The sequence below is a fragment of the Pangasianodon hypophthalmus genome, chromosome 17 (assembly GCF_027358585.1).
Source record: "Pangasianodon hypophthalmus isolate fPanHyp1 chromosome 17, fPanHyp1.pri, whole genome shotgun sequence".
Taxonomy (NCBI): Eukaryota; Metazoa; Chordata; class Actinopteri; order Siluriformes; family Pangasiidae; genus Pangasianodon; species Pangasianodon hypophthalmus.
In genome coordinates this window covers 1,248,792-1,267,780 of record NC_069726.1, presented here as the reverse complement: position 1 = coordinate 1,267,780, position 18,989 = coordinate 1,248,792, and the positions used below count along the sequence as shown (strand labels likewise).

At 40.9% G+C, this 18,989-nt stretch overlaps 2 protein-coding genes across 2 annotated transcripts in view; both read left to right on the top strand.

Annotated features, from left to right (window-relative positions):
• gigyf1b (GRB10 interacting GYF protein 1b) overlaps nucleotides 1-8,973 on the top strand; it is a 32,660-nt gene extending 23,687 nt beyond the window's left edge. The window contains exons 17-25 of the mRNA XM_053241465.1: nucleotides 5-46; nucleotides 189-383; nucleotides 1,195-1,367; nucleotides 1,529-1,698; nucleotides 2,354-2,517; nucleotides 3,242-3,286; nucleotides 3,489-3,600; nucleotides 4,182-7,004; nucleotides 7,806-8,973. Of these exons, the coding sequence (XP_053097440.1) occupies nucleotides 5-46; nucleotides 189-383; nucleotides 1,195-1,367; nucleotides 1,529-1,698; nucleotides 2,354-2,517; nucleotides 3,242-3,286; nucleotides 3,489-3,600; nucleotides 4,182-4,249 (969 nt within the window). The 3' untranslated portion in view covers nucleotides 4,250-7,004; nucleotides 7,806-8,973. The remainder of the gene's footprint in view (nucleotides 1-4; nucleotides 47-188; nucleotides 384-1,194; nucleotides 1,368-1,528; nucleotides 1,699-2,353; nucleotides 2,518-3,241; nucleotides 3,287-3,488; nucleotides 3,601-4,181; nucleotides 7,005-7,805) is intronic.
• Nucleotides 8,974-10,439: 1,466 nt separating this feature from the next.
• efnb3a (ephrin-B3a) overlaps nucleotides 10,440-18,989 on the top strand; it is a 27,785-nt gene continuing 19,235 nt past the window's right edge. Inside the window, exon 1 of the mRNA XM_034312283.2 lies at nucleotides 10,440-11,625. Coding sequence (XP_034168174.2) covers nucleotides 11,465-11,625 — 161 coding nt within the window. The 5' untranslated portion in view covers nucleotides 10,440-11,464. The remainder of the gene's footprint in view (nucleotides 11,626-18,989) is intronic.

Here is an 18,989-nt window from a genome sequence, read left to right as displayed (position 1 = left end):
GAAGAGGAGAGAGGAGGAGGAACTGTACAGGCGCAAACGTGAGCAGGTACACGGAGTCGAACTCGCTCATCAAAACTCGCTGCTTACATCACCAACGTACGAAACACTAAATTACAAGACTGTGTACACATGGATACTGAAATACACTCTGTGTGTGTGTGTGTGTGTGTGTGTGTGTGTTTACACAGCAGTGTCGTCAGCAGGAGCTCCTCATGAAGCTGCTCCAGCAGAGTCAGCAGCAGCAGCAGCAGCAGCGGGAGGTGCAGGGAGGTGCAGGCTGGAGCTCGGCCCAGGCAGGGACGCTCTCTCTGGGTAAAGCTCAGGGGAAGAACCTCGGTCTGCTGGAGCAGCAACAGCAGAGAGCTCAGCAGCAGCAGCAGAGGGTGAGACGCTCATCACCACACACACACACACACACACACACACACACACACACACACACACTTACTTCGAGTCATTCCTGTCCTGATCGTCTCAGCAGCAGAACTCATTATTGGTCAGCTATCGACTGTCGACTGAACAACCGTAAAAAGCTCAACATTTTCGACTGTTTTTTGTCTCTACAGGTTTTAAGCTCAGGTGCAACGTCTAGTCCATAAAATACTGGAAATCTGTTTACAAATCTGTTTGTCTGTTTGAGAAAGAAGAACAAAATCTCGACAGATGAGTGAATGTCATTTAGGAAATACAATCTGGAAAAAAATATTAGGTCATCAGTGATAGCGCATGGCAAAGCAACCACCTGGATAACAATATCCACCACATAGCGACTACCTAGATTACCATAGCAACCGCCTACCAGCACCCTAGCAACCACCTGGATAACAATATACACCACATAGCGACACACTAGAAACCACCTGGAGTACCATGGCAACCATCTACCAACACCTTAGCAACACATTAGTGAGACCAGGAATCTGTTTTAGCTGTGCAGTCACTTTACGTGTTCTTCAGCAGCGACACTTTTCTCGCTATAGCTCAAGATTAAAATGGTTCATAATAGCGAGTGTGTGTGAGTGTGTGTGTATATATGTGTCTATATATATGTGTGTGTGTGTGTGTGTGTGTGGTCCAGGATGGGGAGTTTGTGCATGTGGATTTTAACCTGCATATCAAACTCCATTGTTTTCTTATTATGTTTTCTAATCATGATAATAAAACATGTGTGTGTGTGTGTGTGTGTGTGTGTAGCTGGCGATGGGGCAGTGGAGTGACGGATCAGTGGGAATGTGGACAGGAATGGAGGGGAAGCTCAGCGGCACCAGTGGTGGCAGCAGTATGGGCATCTGGGACGAGGCGGTTAAAAACCAGGTCAATCATCGTAACATGGGCATGAAGAACAGCATGAGTAACCCCTCATTCAGGTACACACACACACACACACACACACACACACACACACACACACACACTGCTTACAAGGCTTCAGGGATATGTATATTAGTGTGCTAGCTCAGCTGCCTATATTAAAGACCACCCTTTGTGTGTGTGTGTGTGTGTGTGTGTGTGTGTGTGTGTGTGTTAGTAGTAGTGAGCAGTACGTGCTGAACCGTCGGAAGCGGACGGAGGAAGAGGAGCGGCTGCTGAAGCTGTTACAGGGCATGAAGCCTCAGCAGGATGGATTCACCACATGGTGTGAACAAATGCTGCACGCTCTCAACACCTCGGCCAACAACTCGTCCTCCTCTGTGGATGGTAACACACCTCAACACACACGTACCCCTGTCTATACACACACACACGTACAGAATATATCCAGTCTTATGATGTGATGACATGCAAAGAAAGTGACGTTCGTTTACAAGAAGATACGTAATTTTTTTTAAGTGATACCTGTTGCAATTATGCCAGTAAATTCTTCTTTTTTTTTTTTTTAAATAATAAAATAAAATTAAAAGTACATTGCTGTTGGACTTTCATTACAACTGTCAGTAAAAATGTTATTCTTTGAATACTAATGAAATTTGTAAATAAATAATAAATAAAATTATGCTTTTTCCTCGCTGTAAGTCTATCAAAAACGTATCCTAAGCATTTTTTTTTAACGATTCCATCCATAATTTATTTCGCATATTTTAATTCTGTATTATTATTGATTTGTTTTTTAGTAATAAAAGAATGAAAGTATATAGAAAAAGGGGTGTTATATTTCAGAAAATTGGTTCTTAATTATTAATAACAAATTATATGACTTTATTAAAAGCACTGTTTCTACTCTGAGTGAGAGTGTTGTCATTCGGTTACTAAATTTAGGACACGTCTCTCCGTCCTGTCTTTACTCTGTTTACGAAGAATCTGTTCTTGGTGTGTGTGTGTGTGTATCATCTCTCTGGTTTTTGTGTGTGTTTAGTGGCCACCATCGTGGCGTATCTAAAGGAGGTGGAGTCGCCGTACGAGGTTCACGACTTTATCCGCTCGTACCTGGGCGACACGGTCGAAGCCAAAGAGTTCGCCAAGCAGTTCCTGGAGCGCCGTGCCAAGCAGAAAGCCAACCAGCAGCGACAGCAGCAGCAGGTCACTATTCACCCACGACTCCATTTTTATTAAAAGTGTGTATAAAAATATTACAGCTGTTCTGTTGGTCCTGCTTTCACACGATTTGAGCTTTTCTTAATTCAGACGTAGTGAAGACAATTAAAATGCTCCACCTAATAAAACCCTAGCAACCATTGGATTTGAGATACTATAGCAACCACCTGCCCATAGCCATCCCCATCAATGACCTGAGTTACCATAGCAACCATTTGGATAACCATATCCACCACGTACCAACCACCTGACCTGCCCATAGCAATGACCTGAGATACCATAGCGAACACGTAGCAACACCATAGCAAACACCTGGATAACCATATTCACTGCCTAGCAACACCGTAGCAACCATCTGAGATACCATATCCATCATCTACCATCAAGCAACCTTAGCAACCACCTGTGATCATGTAGAAACCAGTTAGAGACGCCGTAACAGCCACCTGGGACAGCACAGCACCACCGTGGAGCCAACTGGAATATGACAGCAACCACCTAACACCACCTGAGGAACCAGCTAGAATCTCACAGCCTCCTTTTAATGCTTTAACTTCTTAACATTTTAAATCAGTGACGACAAAACGCTGTACTAACATTTAACTCTTAGCTGACTTTGTCGAGCCGACAACATCCATGAACTGTAACCTTCTATTTATTTATTTATTTATTTTTATTTTCTTTAACTGCTGTGTGTTTCTGTCTACAGCTGTGTAAGGAGATCGCGGGACTGAACATGAACTTCCCCTTACAGGTGAGTGTTTATTCGGGGGAAAAATAAAAACATCTTTAAGGAAACATTTAAGACGTCAGCAAGCCAGATAAACAGTGCGCCGTAAAGATACGTCATTTAACAGACCAAACACCAACACCAGAAGTGTTTAGAGTGTAAATTCAGTGTTTTTTTTTTTTTGTTTGTTTTTTTTTAAAACACGCCGGTGTTCGTGTATTTGCAGTCTGTGTTCCAGTCGAGCCACATGAGTAAAAGTGGCAGCATGTACGACAGCCAGGGCGGGAAAATGAAGAAGAAACCCAGCATGATGCTCCACTCTGATCCCAGCATCCTCGGTTAGCAACACACACACACACACACACACACACACACACCAGAAAGTCACCTCCACCTGTGTTTAAAGTAAATCTGGCGTTTCTATAGAAAACGTGACTGCATTATGTACTGCTGCAGGAGAGACGCTGCTCACCCCGCATGCACACTGTAACCATAGCAACGCCGTCATCACTTTTTCCCCAGATACCTAGCTAGCTGATCTGTCTAACCCGAGATTCATTAACAACAAAGATAACCTGCTGTAAATCGTATATATGAAGCCGACAATAATGAAATTTCCACCGGCGCGTCCATGTGCTGGAGGTTCGAGGAAAAAAACGCCTGGTGTAACGTAGCTTACGTTTTCTGTCAGGCACAAACTCGCTTTACGATTTTTTTTGATGATTCCTTATCATGTTAATTTAACAGATCACACACAAGATCACAACCATGTTTTACTACTTACATGGTCTATAACATTTTTATCAAACAGCAGTGATTCATCACATCAGCATCTGCAGGAATTTTGTTAGAGATATTTAGTAAATTAGAGTTAAAGCAGGAGCCGTGTGTGTGTGTGTGTGTGTGTGTGTGCGCGCAGGTTACTCATTTTTGGGCTCGAGCGAGCGGATGATGCTGGGAGAGATGGAGGCGGTGGAGGATTACTGATCCAGCAGAACCTTACTTAAGTCTACCTGAGGCCTTAACCTGGAGCAAACTAGCAGACGAATGTGCACTGCTCTCTCGCTCACTCCCTCTCTCACCCACTCTCTCGTTACGTCTCTCGTCCAGACGAGGACGGAGAGTGGATCAGAGGTACGGTGTGTGGAGGGAGCTCTCACACCTCTTTGTCTAAGCACCTTAACTAAGCTATTGCACTTTATTACCAGAGTTTCAATATTTGAAATTGAGTTTTTGTCTTTTTTTTTTTTTTGTTTGTTTGGTTTTTTTTTTTTTTTTACACAAGGCAAAAATGTGTGAATATATCATTACGTATATATTATGTGTAGAACCGTTTGTATACAAACGTGTGTATGTGTGTGTGCACGTGCGCAAGAGTGTGTGTGTGTGTGTGTGCATTCATAAATTAGCCAGATCGGAGTGTGAGAATGCGCTCTCAAAAGACAAACACTGTCGTATTATTTTTTTTTTGTTTTGTTTTCATATGAAAGCTATAAAATCGAAAAACTTGAACATTTGCACTTGTTTAAGAAAAATGAAAAAGTTACAAAAAAAAAAAAGAAAAGAAAGTTACATTAGGTTGATATTTTTTCGGATTGTGTGTGAGCGATTTGAAGAAAAGTCTGCACAAAGAACTTTATTACCGAGATGTATAAAGGAAATGCCATGTTTTTATTTTGTTCAAGAGAAATTTTTGTATTTCGACGAAGTGTGTGTGTGTGTGTGTGTGTGTGTGTGTGAGAGAGAGAGAGACGCGAGTGTGAGCATGTGCTAGCCCATTTTTCACTTGTATATAGGAGGTTCTTAAAGAGACAGAAAACATAGGACTGGGTGGTGTGTGTGTGTGTGTGTGTGTGTGTGTGTGTGTCTGTGGTGCTGTATTGACTTTTTTTTCCTCTGTTTTTTTGAGGAAGTTTGAGAGTATTAGGCCTCGTTCCAATCCTGTTTTTAACACACCCTTGTCGACTTCCCCGCGGTCGCCATCTTAAGCGCTACATCAGCTCGAGTGAGGGATCGGCGTCGAGACTTCGTAGGAAAGAGACGCATAATCGTACATCTATACGCGACGGCTCTATTTCATTCCGCTAGCTAACGGTGACTTCCTCCATGGCGTAATTTTCTTTTGTAACAAAGAAACCGTAGACAACGTGGTGTATACGTAACATTTCAAAACTCTAACGCGTGGATGGTCAGGTCATGTTCAGGTTGGGATTTATTACTCCAGGTTCCTTTGTTAATTAGATAATGATAAAAAAACGCTAGCTCTTTAGCACACCGTTATTGTCCTGTCGAGTGAGCGAGTGAGCGAGTGAGCGAGTGAGCGCTTCGAGTGAGTCGATGAACAGTGTTGAAGCGTTAATAGTGTAGCTCTTCTGTTCTCTTTAAAACACCACAAAACTGTGTAACATTATTTCTCCCTATTTTGGAGGAGCACATGTGAACTAATTGCCTTTTGAGCATGTGTGTGTATGTGTGTGTGTGTGTGTGTGTGTGTGTGTGTGTGTGTGTGTGTGTGTGACAGAGAGAGAGAGAGAGAGTCAATCTTACTTTTCATTGCTGTTTAAGAAAAAAAAAAAAAAAAAGAATGATGGATTTATTTTTTTATCGTTGCATACAAAGTATCTGAAACTTCTGTGATCTGATCTGATTTGGAGCACTTTCAAGGCTGCTAAGTTATTGTCATATAGATTTTTTTTATTCTTTTGATTTGTGTTGTTTTTTTGTTTTGTTTTTTTTGCAACCTTGGGAAGTTTTATTACAAATGAATGTATTCCTAAAATGTGTAACGGAGCGTCACAACGAGTCTGGCGTCTTCACTCACTTCAAAGTCTGACGGGCTTTCGACAAGAAAAACAGACATTTTCAGAAGGAAATGTCCTGCTGTTCTTCCAGAACTTTCTCCAGCAGTGAACCTCGGGCCAATCAGAGCCAAGGACGGGCACCGTGTAGCAGTAGAAGACTTTTTTTGTTTTGTTTTGTTTTTTTTTTTGGAAAGGTGTTTTGTTTTTTTTGTTGTTGTTGTTTTTTCTTCTTCTTTTTGCCCTAATCTTCAGTAAAGACAGAGACTTCTGAAGCCTGGAACTGAGGATTATTATTATTATCGGTACTTGATCTAGAGGAAAGGAAACATATTTCACTTTTTTCTTTTTCTCGTTCTGGAGTATATTTTTGCAAAAGAAGAAGAAAAATAAGAAAAGATATGTAAGAAGCAGCAATAAGGACAAGAACATGTGTGAGGACATGCATTCTCCTGGAGAAGTGGATTTGAGCCTCATACTGCATCCTGGAGGGAAAAAAAAAAAAAAAAAAAAAGGACCTTCAGTCTCATGAAATGGACTCAAGTCTCCTACATCGTCCCTGAGAAGTGGACTCGTGAGGTGGAGTCTGGTGGACTCACATCATCTACAGCGTTCCAAGTCCTCAAGGAGTGGACTCGTACAGCGTCCACCATCTTGGAGAAGTGGACTTCATTCTGGAGAAGAACGCGAGGTGGACTCGAGAAACGGACTCGAGTCGTCTTTGTCATATGAAGGAAAATTCAACGCTGTGGCTGAAAACAGAAGCAGATGAGCTCCTGGAGAACATTAGGGTGTGTTAAACCCTTGGATTTGGATGGAGAACTTGTAAAGAACAACACAGTGGAAGTTCCTTTACCTAGTGGACTAGAACTGCAGAGAGAGACTGCTGCAGGTCCTCGAGGAAGAGGAACGAGTGAAACCACCGAGTTTCAGCGTGAGGACAGGTAAAACACCAGCTTCTTCTCTTTTATAGAGATGACGCTCAAAGTCACCAGTTTATCAGCCACCGTACATGTAAAAGTTTTGGCCCCCCTCGCCATCCATGAAAGAAACATAACCAGCGTTGTGCAAAGACGCTCCTGCGCGTGTCTCTGATAATAATGTGTATGTTTAAATATCACGATTTATCCCACAGAACTACTGAATTCTGATTGGTCAGTAGGCGTCAGGTTTATGTTAATGGACTCGTTCTAATACGTTATCGTTTCTATGGTAACAGCTCACTCACAGACACGGATGCTCCAGATAATCTGAGACTAATTGCTGTGTAACATTTACGGAAGGAGTCTCCAGTGTCGGAGGTAAAGCTGTAACGTTAAGTTTTCCGACATTTTCAGGACAGAGGAGTTTACGCTTCTTTGCGGTTTCTCGCTAACGTGACGAGCTGCGCTTTATTTGTCATCTTGTTAATTTTGAGAGGGAAAAAAAAGCGAGGCTGGTGAGGGAACGACTGTTTATAGCTGCTATAACGCAAGTGACAACAGGAACTAACTTGTTTTGTGAACGTTAAATGTGACTGTAAATGGATAAAAGTCCGAAATGGTGTTCTTTACTAAATAAAAATTGCCATCTTATAAGAGGAATAAATCTCTTGAGATCATGTTGTTACAGGGAGATAATCAGCTCTGATGTAACAGAAACTGTGCTTGATTATTTTCCTGTAACTGCATGACCCAGAGTGTATGATCCGTTAGCGTGTGCACCGTGTGACTGTGTCCTGATCCGACTTCTCTTTGTTTCGACAGTGTCCCTGTGATCGGAGTCCGGTTTCTACCGGAAGGAAGACGTCACGATCCGTCTGAGGCTTCGACACACTGAACTGAATCCTCTCGCCTTCTCACACGCTGTACTTTCTCTATTTTTAAGGCGTGTGCCGATAATCGGTTAGTCAATATATCACGATACTCAGTATACGCAAGACATTAGCGCTGTTCCATTTAGCAAAGCCGAGACGCTAGTAAACTAACGTGACTGCGCGCTAGCAGCGCTGCTGTACGAAGAGGAAGCCGAGGCCGGTGTACGGCGATCAGAACAGCTACAGGATAGAATTTTTGGCAAAATTCAAAATATCGTAATCATACATAGAAAAATGGTGTATCGGCACATGCCAACTATTTTCCTCCTTCCTCCCCACTTATACTTTTCTTTTTTTACTTTAAATTTCCTCCTCTTGGTCATGTGATCTATAAGAGCGGAGCTTAAGTTAAACTAGATCATCATGACTATGACATCACAATATTTTATCTTGCTAACAAAATTGGTGCCTGTTTTTAATGAGGAAATGCAGTTAACGCAACATTAGCTAGCTTGCTTGAAAACATGGTGATTATTTTTAATTTCACACGATACTAACGTTCTCAGAGTGCTACCTTCACGTAGCTAGCTACTCAAGCTGACAAATGATGTTAAATACGATATCTTACGAGACGATCGGATCACCTTAAGCTCCGCCCTTTTTGTGTATATAATGTAAATTTTCTTTATTTTTCCAAACAATTTTCCTCTTGTTTTCGTTGCCATGCCTTAAACTGTACAGTGGACAATTTTATCTCGACTTGCTAGCTCACGCGAGTGTGCAGCAACAATCCGGACGCAGACACGCCCTCAGCTGTGGGACATTTCCACTCGGCTCTGTAAATACCGTTTCCATGCTACGACAGTTTTAAGGTATTATCGAAGTTTGCGAGTCGTTTTAGCAGAAAAGGACGTTAGCCCCGCCCATGCTCCATCCCTCGCTCCACCAGCTACGGCAGACGAGCGGACACGGAGGGCGGGGCGAGTGGAGTTTTTGCTTTGAGAACAAAAAACTATGTTAAACAGAAAATAAAGTTTTTAAAGGTTGAAGCCGTTTCCTGCTTGGATGATTTTGGTTGCATGTTTACAGACATTAAAGTCTAAGAGAGACGTTGTGTACATTTTATTTATTTTATTTATTTTGCTGAACTGCTCCTCGATGTTGTAGGTAACATTTTAGGAATATTTTTACTTCACTTTATACAGACAGCTAGCTTAGCAGATTTCTCCTATCAGTAAGTTTTTATCCACTTTTAGGGATGTTACGCCAAGGCATAATATTTCTACATTTTCAACAAAACCTGGGATTTAAAGATCTTTAGAGAAAATATTATATATTTATACGATGATTAGATACTTCAACGAGCACAATAAAAACCAGCTTTACAAAATATTAAGATCTCCATTTAAACGAACTTGCACTCTTTTTTTTTTTAGGATTTCAGCATCAAGTTGCATACAGTGTGAAAGAAAACTTTATATTTTGCTAAATAATTTAGTGGGATTTAATTAGGAGTGAAATATTATTAGCAGGTGCTTGTAAAGTGGGTGTCCACAAGAGGGCGCCACAAACAACATTTTCACGTTTTAAAAAATAATTCAAGTTTTGAGAGAAATAAAAATAAATACATAAAATTTTAAATAAAAAATATGGGGTCCTGTAGAGTGGGTGCCATCAGTAAACCAAAATATATATAAATATATAAAAATGTCAGCAAAATCAGCTTAGCTTAAAGAAAAATTCACAAATACAGTGAGGACAGCGATAGAAACACACACACACTTAAACAATAATACGTCATTCATTAATTGTGTGTGTGTGAGTGAGAGAGATTCTTCAGCTCAGCTAATGCTCATGAACTGATTAGACAAACTGATTCGATTCTTTTGAACGAATCCTTTAAGTGAATCATGTGATTTGATTCATGAGTCCATTAAATCCAGAAATGTGAAGGCTAACAGTTCACAGCCATACACTAGCACATACTGAATAATAATAATAATAATAATTATGTTACATTTTATGGTTATGAAAAAAAAAACTTTGTCTTAAGAGATAACTTATACCTCAGAAACGCTTAGCTAGTGGCTAGTTAGGGTAGTAGCATTACCATTAGATTACCAAGATTTAAAATTTACATCTTAATTATTACGCAAATATAACGTGTCTTATACAATACAATGTTCTGCATCATCTCTGAAAAATTGGAGGAATTTTCTACCACCAACAAACAAACAAATAAATAAATAAATAAAATTTTTAAAAAGCTATTATGCTTATTATCACCACAAGATGGCGGTGTTTGCGTGTAAACGGTCGGTATCCTAGCAACGCCGTAACGAATCGAATCGGTACCCTTAGATTTAAAAACGCTTCTTTTTAAAGAATCGGCTCTAAATCAAACAAAATATCAATAATCAATAGTTTCCGACACACACACACACACACACACACACACACACACATGTATATACACACACACACACGTGTGTATTATAATCATGAATTCGGATTGGAACTTTCTTCAGGAATCGACTCTTTTTTTTAAAAGGAGTCGTTCAGAAAGCAGAAGTGATTCATTTCGCGCGCGAGTCCCCCCTCGTCGTCAGTAGTGCGCGAGCGCTGAGCGGGAACGCACGGAGCCGCGCGAGCTCCTGCCTCGAGCTCTACATTTCCCCCATTTTGTTTTTTTATTCCCAATTTCATGGAAGAAGCTTTTAGGGAATTTTTAGGTTAGGTGTTTTATTTGAGGCGAGCTGTGCTCCTTTTCCAGTCCCTCTGTGTGTCCTAACACCTGCCGGACATTTTCTCTTTTATTTCAGGAGAACTGGCTGTGGAGAGAGAAGCGGTTTGGGACAGAAGCATTAACCTTCATCTGAGGAGGAAAAGTGGAGGAGAACTTTTCCTCTCAGTCTGGAGGATCATCAGATCTCCACCAAAATATTACACTTGGCCTTGATCTTGTCGATTTAGGGAAATACAGAAAAAAAAAAAAAAAAAAGGCTGAAACTTCTCCTGCTTCTTCTAAAACATTTTGGGAAACCATCTTCAGATATGGGAATAATATGGATTTACTCTAACGTATAACTAATATCACTAGCTAACTCAAAGATGGAGAACTTTCTGGAGCGTTTTCTTACATGTTCTTCATTTTGATGCCAGAAAACAGAAGAATCACCAAATTCCTCTGGTGAGGAACTCATTGTGAAGAACAAACAATCCTTGAAGATCTACAGATGTGTCATTAGAGTCGATTTTGCTTCAATCTTCTCAGGCGTGGTCTTCACACTTTTTTGGTTCTCATACACATCACACCTTATAGGAGTTAATGAACTTCATGTTTATTGAAGGACCTCATAAACTTGTTGGTGTTAAAGACCTCAGATTTGACGCTTTGAGGGATCGTAATAGCGTCACGTTTTTCTGAATAATCTCATGAACTTAATGAGCTTCATATTTCTGAAGGTTTTTGTGAACAGGCTCTAGAGGATGTGATTGAATTCATACTTTGAAGGATCTCATGAGCTTCATGCTTTGAAGGATAATGAACTCTACGCATTGAAGGAGCTCATGAACTTGCTCTGATCTACTCCGACTGCAGATTTTCGTATGCGCTCCTCCTCGGGTTTCTTTTGCAGGATGGAGAGAGGAGCTCAGAAACTCTCCGAATGTCCTCATGGACTGACGTTTTTAGTTATATTCCTCATGGAGAGCTTAACGGTCACGGCAGCCAACCTGGAGCCCATCTACTGGAACTCCTTGAACAGTAGGTACGTGATCACCTCATCGTCACCGTGATCACCAGGAGATGGGAATCTAAACATCATGTTTCCCATTTCTGCCTTTCCACAGTCCAGATCTTATTTGAACTTGAAATACATTTCACTGCGGAGCTTCAGATACGACGCGAGTTCCGAAATATTATATGCAAATGATACATGTCTGTTTTTCCTTTTAACACCACGTCCGCATATTAATGAGCTTGTATTTGAATATTAATGAGGTTAATTATAATGTTACATAATGGCACAGACACTAAACGACAGAAAGTGAAAACCTGGTTACGAGGGCGTAATCTGATCATAAACGTCAACGTTTCAGATACGGTTTTAGCCACAGTTATTTTTTGGTGTTGATATTTATCTTGATTTTTTACGTTTTTAGTTATTTATTTATTTTTATTAGGACATATATATAAATATCTGCGTAAATAGACGACGTAAACCATCAACAAAACAGCAGCAATGACAAAAAAAAAAAAAAAAACAGAAAAAGGTCATGTTTTTGAAGAACCTCATCAAATTAACAGTTTAACAGATCTCATGAACTCATCACTTTAAAGATCTCACATATTGGGTTATAAAGAACGTCATTAAATTCACGCTTTGAAGGATAACGAACTTCAAGCGTAACTTCACGCTCTGATCTTCTCTGCAGGAGAGAAAAACGTCGTAACATTCGAAGCGTAGAGCCGTTACCACCCCGAAGTTGATTATTTTCCTATAAAAGAACGTCCCTGAGTGTTTTATTCATCTTATACCACAGCAATTTGCTTACAATTTTTTGAATGATGTTAAACGTTGATCCATTTATTGTTACGTTTAATGTTGTGGAACGTCTATGAAAGAAGTTACTTCATCGAAGTTAATTAAAAAAAAAAATTTTTAAAAGTAGCTTGACGTACCATGTTACTGAGAAACCGCAAAGTAGCGTAAACTCCTCTGTGCCGAAGATGTCGGAAAACATAAAGTTACATATTTACCTCTGACTGTTAAAGTGCTGACACTGGAGACTCCTTCCTTAAATGTTACCCTTACAGAAAACTTCACCCTGTCAATCATTTTTGTATCCATTGATTAGTGGAGCGTCTGCTGTACACGTCCCTGTGAATGAGCTGTTACTATGGAAACGATAACGCGTTAGAAGGAGTGCATTAATATAAACCTGTGATATGCAGCTGCACTACTGTCAGAGCTGCTGTTATAGAGAATTAATCAACATCCTCCTGACCAATCAGAATCCAGAACTCAGTGGCGCTGTGATCAGCTGTCCTTTTGTCCATGCTCTTTGGTAAACTTCTATCACACCCTAACGTTCCCCACAGTGTGCCTTTCATTTTTACCAGATCAGACGCCATTAGCTGCTAGCGTGAGGTTCAGATTTCCAAGGAATTCTGTGAATCCTAGAAAAGATGGTGAGTTCCACCAAATCTGGAGTGTCTACAGGGCAGGACTGATAAGGACCACCAAGCATTCTTCACGTAAGCGTCTACTGGACGTGAGTAGAGTCACGTCATGTCTGAATAACTTTCGTGTTTGTGCTCACGAGTCATGAGAATGTTTTTAAATCCAACATTGGAATGCGAAGAGCGAGGACCGAGGGATGGACCGAGATGAAGAAGCTCGAGCACAAACTCAGCAAGATGTTCCTTGGGTTCCTGAAAAGGTCAACGTGTTTACTCACGTCCCATCAGACACGCGCACACACACACACACACACACACACACACACACTGAGCTAATAACTCTGCTTTGCATGCTAATTCTGAGGCACCATGTGTAGTCATAAATGCTGAGATGTTTTAGAGGTAAAGGGCAAGTGTGGTAGGAGAAGTGGAGTACAGACACTTCCTCTACGTTGTAAGGAAGAGAAATGATTCCTTTTCAACACGTGATTTGAATCGATTCACAAGCATGACTGAATCAGGGTTTTTTTTCCCTCCTCTCTGTTTGTCATCCGTGTTAGCCGAGTGCTGTGCTGAAACGACCTGTACACATTTTTCAAACCAGAGAAGCAAACAAAAAGTACCATATTTGCAAGGTGATCCATCACTGCAGCGGCAAAAAAAAAAAAAAAAAAATGACCGGAGTCGCAGCATGAGCCTTCATCACAGAGATTTGATTTGCCCTAGAGCTCGGCTGCACAGAAGGAAAAAAAAAGGCAGAGCTTTTGCTGTTTTTGCAGATATTACTGGCAGTGATTGTGCTGGGAAACGTGAAGGGATGATCTTACGCAGATCAGGAAGGTCTGGGGTTTGGAAAGGCGGCCTTTTCCAGACCTGAAAAAGCACGGATGTAGAGACATTAAGGATCGGAATCTTTAGACTCGTCCTTGTTCTCTGTGCCAGCAGTGTCCTTAATGCAAATCACATCACATCCTTTTCCTATGTCATGACACGTTAAAAATTTAAGCAAGAAAACGGAACACAAGTCTGGAAAAGTCTTGAGAAGGTCTGGATTTTTCCTTTTAATGAGGAAAGAAGTAGAACTGATGTTGGGATGATGAACCGGATCAGACAGGACCACGTGTCGAAGTAGAATGTGAAAAAAAAATGGGATGTCTGTTCTGACACGGCTCGGAGAAAATTACATCCGTGATGTAATTACATATTTAAGGGAAAAAAAACCAAAAAAACAAAACAGATTCAGCAAAACAGGAAAGATCCTTGTTTACCAGACATTTCATAACAGTAAGTATGACGAGGTAAAGCAACAAATCTAAACGTTTGGATCGAACGATTCCTCGGACCTCGATTCCTTGGACTCATGTGGTGCGAGTGGTCCGACGTTTCTTTGGTTCCTCACTCGCAACTTTACTTCCTAGCTGCAATTACTGTTTGATGCACAAAAAAAAAATAAAATAAAATAAAAAATGGATGAACTAAGGAACTTCTTATAAGTGGTTTCATCTTATCCTGTCATATACGATCTCTGATTAAATGTGTACAGAGACATTACGAAGAACAATTAAGCTCGGAAGGAATCAGCGGAGCGCGTTGGTGCGTCTGGTGAGGGGATGTAGCTAGAACAGTTAGCTTGCACTGATAATCTAATACTGTACTACTACAGTACCAATTAATAAGCAAAATCAGTTACTATGGCAACTTAACATACACACAAAGAACATACTATTGTACTAAATAGTGCACCACTTATGCTAGCATACTGTAATATTGCTGCTACAATTTGCATTTTAATTTGATTCACTTTTTAGAAATTCAGTTTCAGATTTTGTTAAACATGTGGGTGGAAACGTCCTGCGAGTCCTGCGGCGTGATCTATCAGAGTAGTGCTGTGTGAATGTGTGTGTATGTGTGTATGTGTGTGTGTGTGTGTATGAGTGTGAGAGAGAGAGAGAACTCCAGCAGCAGGGGGAATTTGTTGTACAACTTCAGGCTCGGTTGCACATTAATAATGAAATCGCTCGATTCAGTAAAGGTGAATCAGTTCATCGAATGCTGACGGACACGCGCTTGGGAGCCGAGTGTGAGGAAGTGCTGCGATCCGATATTGATTCAGCATGTCAGTCGTAGCATGAAATCTTATAGTCTAATCATTATTTTTCCTCAGTACACAGTTTGGTGTCACTTAGAGACAATTCGAATCATTTGAGTCCAATCATTCAAATGATTCATTCAAATTACTTCACTGATTTGATCAGTTGCACGGTTTGCAAGTGTGCAGTCTGATAGTGCCACCGTCTAACTCAGACAACGAACAGCTTGAGTTGTATAAGATGCTAATATTTGTTGCTTTTGTGTCATTTCTCTTTTTAGAAGGATTATTTTTCACTCCCAGTCGAACATACACTCATACTGCATGCTAGAAGGAGACTCACTGAAATCACAGACACAACTGAATCACTGAATCACTAGCACAGGAGTGAAACTCGGCCAAAAGATTCACCGATTCAAATACTGATTCAGTGATCAAGAGAGGAGTCAATCTCAGTCATGACCAAAATGATTCAGTGATTCAAACGTTGACCCTCTGAATGCGAGAATTGAATCTCCACCATGACCAAAAGATTCACTGATTCAAATACTTTTGCGCTGATCAAGAGTGGAGTCAATCTCAGTCATGACCAAAATGATTCCCTGATTCAAACACTGATTTGCGCATCGAGAGAGAGGGGCAAATCCTGGTCGTGACAAAAAGATTCGCTGATTTAAACACTGAACCGCTAAATGAGAATGGAGCGAATTTCCGTCATGACCAAAACACCTGACTGATTCAAACGCTGTTTGCATGAATGAGCCAGGAGTGAATCTTAGTCATGATGCAAAAGATTCTCCGTTTCAAACACTGATCCAGTCAAGAATCTCAATTTTATCCAAAATGTTGACTAATTTCATACACTGTTTCACCAATCAAGAGAGGAGTCAATCTCAATCATGACCAAAATGATTCCCTGATTCAAAAACTGAATCAGAGACGTGAATCTCGGTCTTGACCAAAATGATTCACTGACTCAAGAAGGCACAAGGTTCAGTGCACACTCAATTGCAAATACGACTCACGCAATTCAGATTATTATTATTATTTTTTTTAATGTTTATGTTATTTGTTTATCGATGTAAAGTCTCTGATTGTGAAGCCTGTCTGAAACAAAGCAACTAAACAAACAGAATGACTCCATGCAGGGACTGATACTGATTCATTCACCTTAGTGACTCCTTTCAAATCACTGAATCATTTGCAAACAACTCTTTTCCTGAAAATAAATCAGGTCTCGGTTGCGCACACAGACTTTTGGCCCTGACCGAGTGTGTGTCCTTGTTGCACAGAGGTTCTGATAGCTTTGTAAAATGGATTGTACTACTTGACCCCAGCTTAGAGGGGTGTGTGTGTGTGTGTGTGTGTGTGTAATCCTCCATCCTCCAACTCTCTATTATCCTTTCATATGGAGCGATCAATCATCAGCAAACCTGTCCGGGGATTACACACACACACACACACACACACACACACACACACACACACACACACACACACACACACACACCTCATTCCTCCTGTCATCTGTTCATTTTGTCATCTTTTAACACTCTCACTTTGTTCTCGCCTCATTTCATTACCTCCTCTTTTCCCTTTTCTCTCCTTGAGGCTGATGAATGCACAGAGGTATTATGGGTAATATTACCACTCAGAGTTATTTGTACACAGAAAAAAGAAACATGGCTGACACGAGTATTTGGAAATCTGCACTGCAGGCATGTGCTGATAAACGGTTGTATGTACTGCTCAGGTAAACTACCGAGAGAAAGCTAACCTAGCGAGAGAAAGCTAACCTAGCGAGAGAAAGCTAACCTAGCGTACGAATCTACTGTGAATCGCTATTACTGCTGGTTGCTACATGGAGGTTGAATCCTGATTCTGTGTTTAGTTGCTTGAGGTGGGCGGAGTCTCAGCAAGGGGGGGCGTCAATCCAGCATGCTCATTAGAATATTAGACCACGCCCACTAGGACTGTCACTTAACTGGATGTTTAATAGATGCTCAAATTTTAAATCATATGAACAATTTTATCAGTATAAACCATCATTAAATGGCATTTGGCAGTCGGACAATGTCGGCACACGCCAAAGGGGTGTGTGTGTGTGTGTGTGTTTCTCCCTGTCTCGTTCTCAATCTAAACAGGAAATACAGAACTATGGATAATAACAGTGTAAATGACCAAACGATGAAAAACAAACAGACGCATTCAGTTTTTTTCTCAAATCATTTCCGTCTCATCTTTAACTGCTGTCGTCTGGTTTCCTCTTTCCAAATCGTCTCATCGCGTCTGTCTGTCTCTCTTCTCAATTTCCACTTCATCTGTCTCTCTCTCTCTCCGTCTCTCTCTCTCCGTCTCTCTCTCTCCGTCTCTCTCTCTCCGTCTCTCTCTCTCCGTCTCTCTCTCTCCGTCTCTCTCTCTCCGTCTCTCTCCCCACACACACTCACGTACCGCTCAGACTGTCTGACATTTTATTCACAAACGTTAAAGAGAATGAGAATCAGCCAAATCCCCCAGTGATGCTGTACGTGTGTGTGTGTGTGTGTGCGCGTGTGTGCGTGTGTGTGTGTGTGTGTGCGCGTGTGTGTGTGTGTGAGAGAGAGAGATCAGCAGGGGGGATTGGAAGTTCTTTTTACGTCGCTGTCCTCCAGACAAAGAGACATTTATTTTTAGCGTTATCTTTTACCTTTCTTATTGAGTGTTTTTGTGTCGTCACCTTCATCATCATCACTGTCGTGTGTGTGTGTGTGTGTGTGTGTGTGTGTGTGTGTGTGTGTGTGTGTGTGTGTGTGTGTATGATTCCAGCAGCAGGAGTGAGAGCAGCTCTGAGTTTATAAAGCCTCTCTCTGTGTTACAGCAGACTCCAGTTTTACCTTCCCACGGTTTTATCTAACCTGTTGATGCTTTTCTGCTCACCGCAGCTGTACAGAGTGGTTATTTGAGTTACTGCAGCCTTCCTATTAGCTTGAACCAGTCTGGCCTTTCTCCTCTGACCGCTCTCAACATGACATGTCTACCTGTAGAACTGCCGCTCACTGGATATTTAAATATATACAGTCTCAGTGTTTAGCAGTTAAGAAGTATTTTACTTTATCAGCACTGCTCCTGATAAATAACATGTTCAATGTTACCTACAGAACCGTGAAAGATAACCACCATAACTTGGGCTGCCAAAAAAAATATATAAATATATATATATATATATACTTTTTTTATAGAAGATGAGACTTTAAATTATAAAACAACTCCATATTTCCTATCAAACCCACCTTTATAACCAGAGGACGACTTGTGTGGAACTGCTAAGTGTGTGTGTGTGTGTGTGTGTGTGAATGTGAGTGAGAGAGATAAGTGTGTTTCAGTGAGGGGTTTAGTCATCGCTCAGGAATGTGCTGATTATCTGCGACACTGAGGCAATTACACAGCATCGATAAACACATTAAACAGCACTCGGTGACCACTTACCATAATCTCACACACACACACATACACACACCATACGTGGTTAGAACTTAGGTTCTCAACCTCGTCATTAGCTGTCCTCCAGTCCAAAGCTCCTCTTAAACCCACTTTACACCAGACCACAACTAGAAACCACGACTACGACTACGACCGCTTGACGCAAAAATACTCCGATTTGATTTTAAATATCCGGCTTGTGCGCTGTAGTGCCATCGTGATAAACACCACGTCGTGATAAACACCAAATCGTGATGCACGTTGGTTTCAAGTGTTTCAAAAAACATCCTGAAATCAGACAGAAAATGATGAAGCAAAACCTGCTGAGTAAAATGCTGTCTCTCTCTCCGCCTCTTTGTGTCTCTCTTTTTATATCTGTTTTTTTGTCTCTTTCTCTTTGT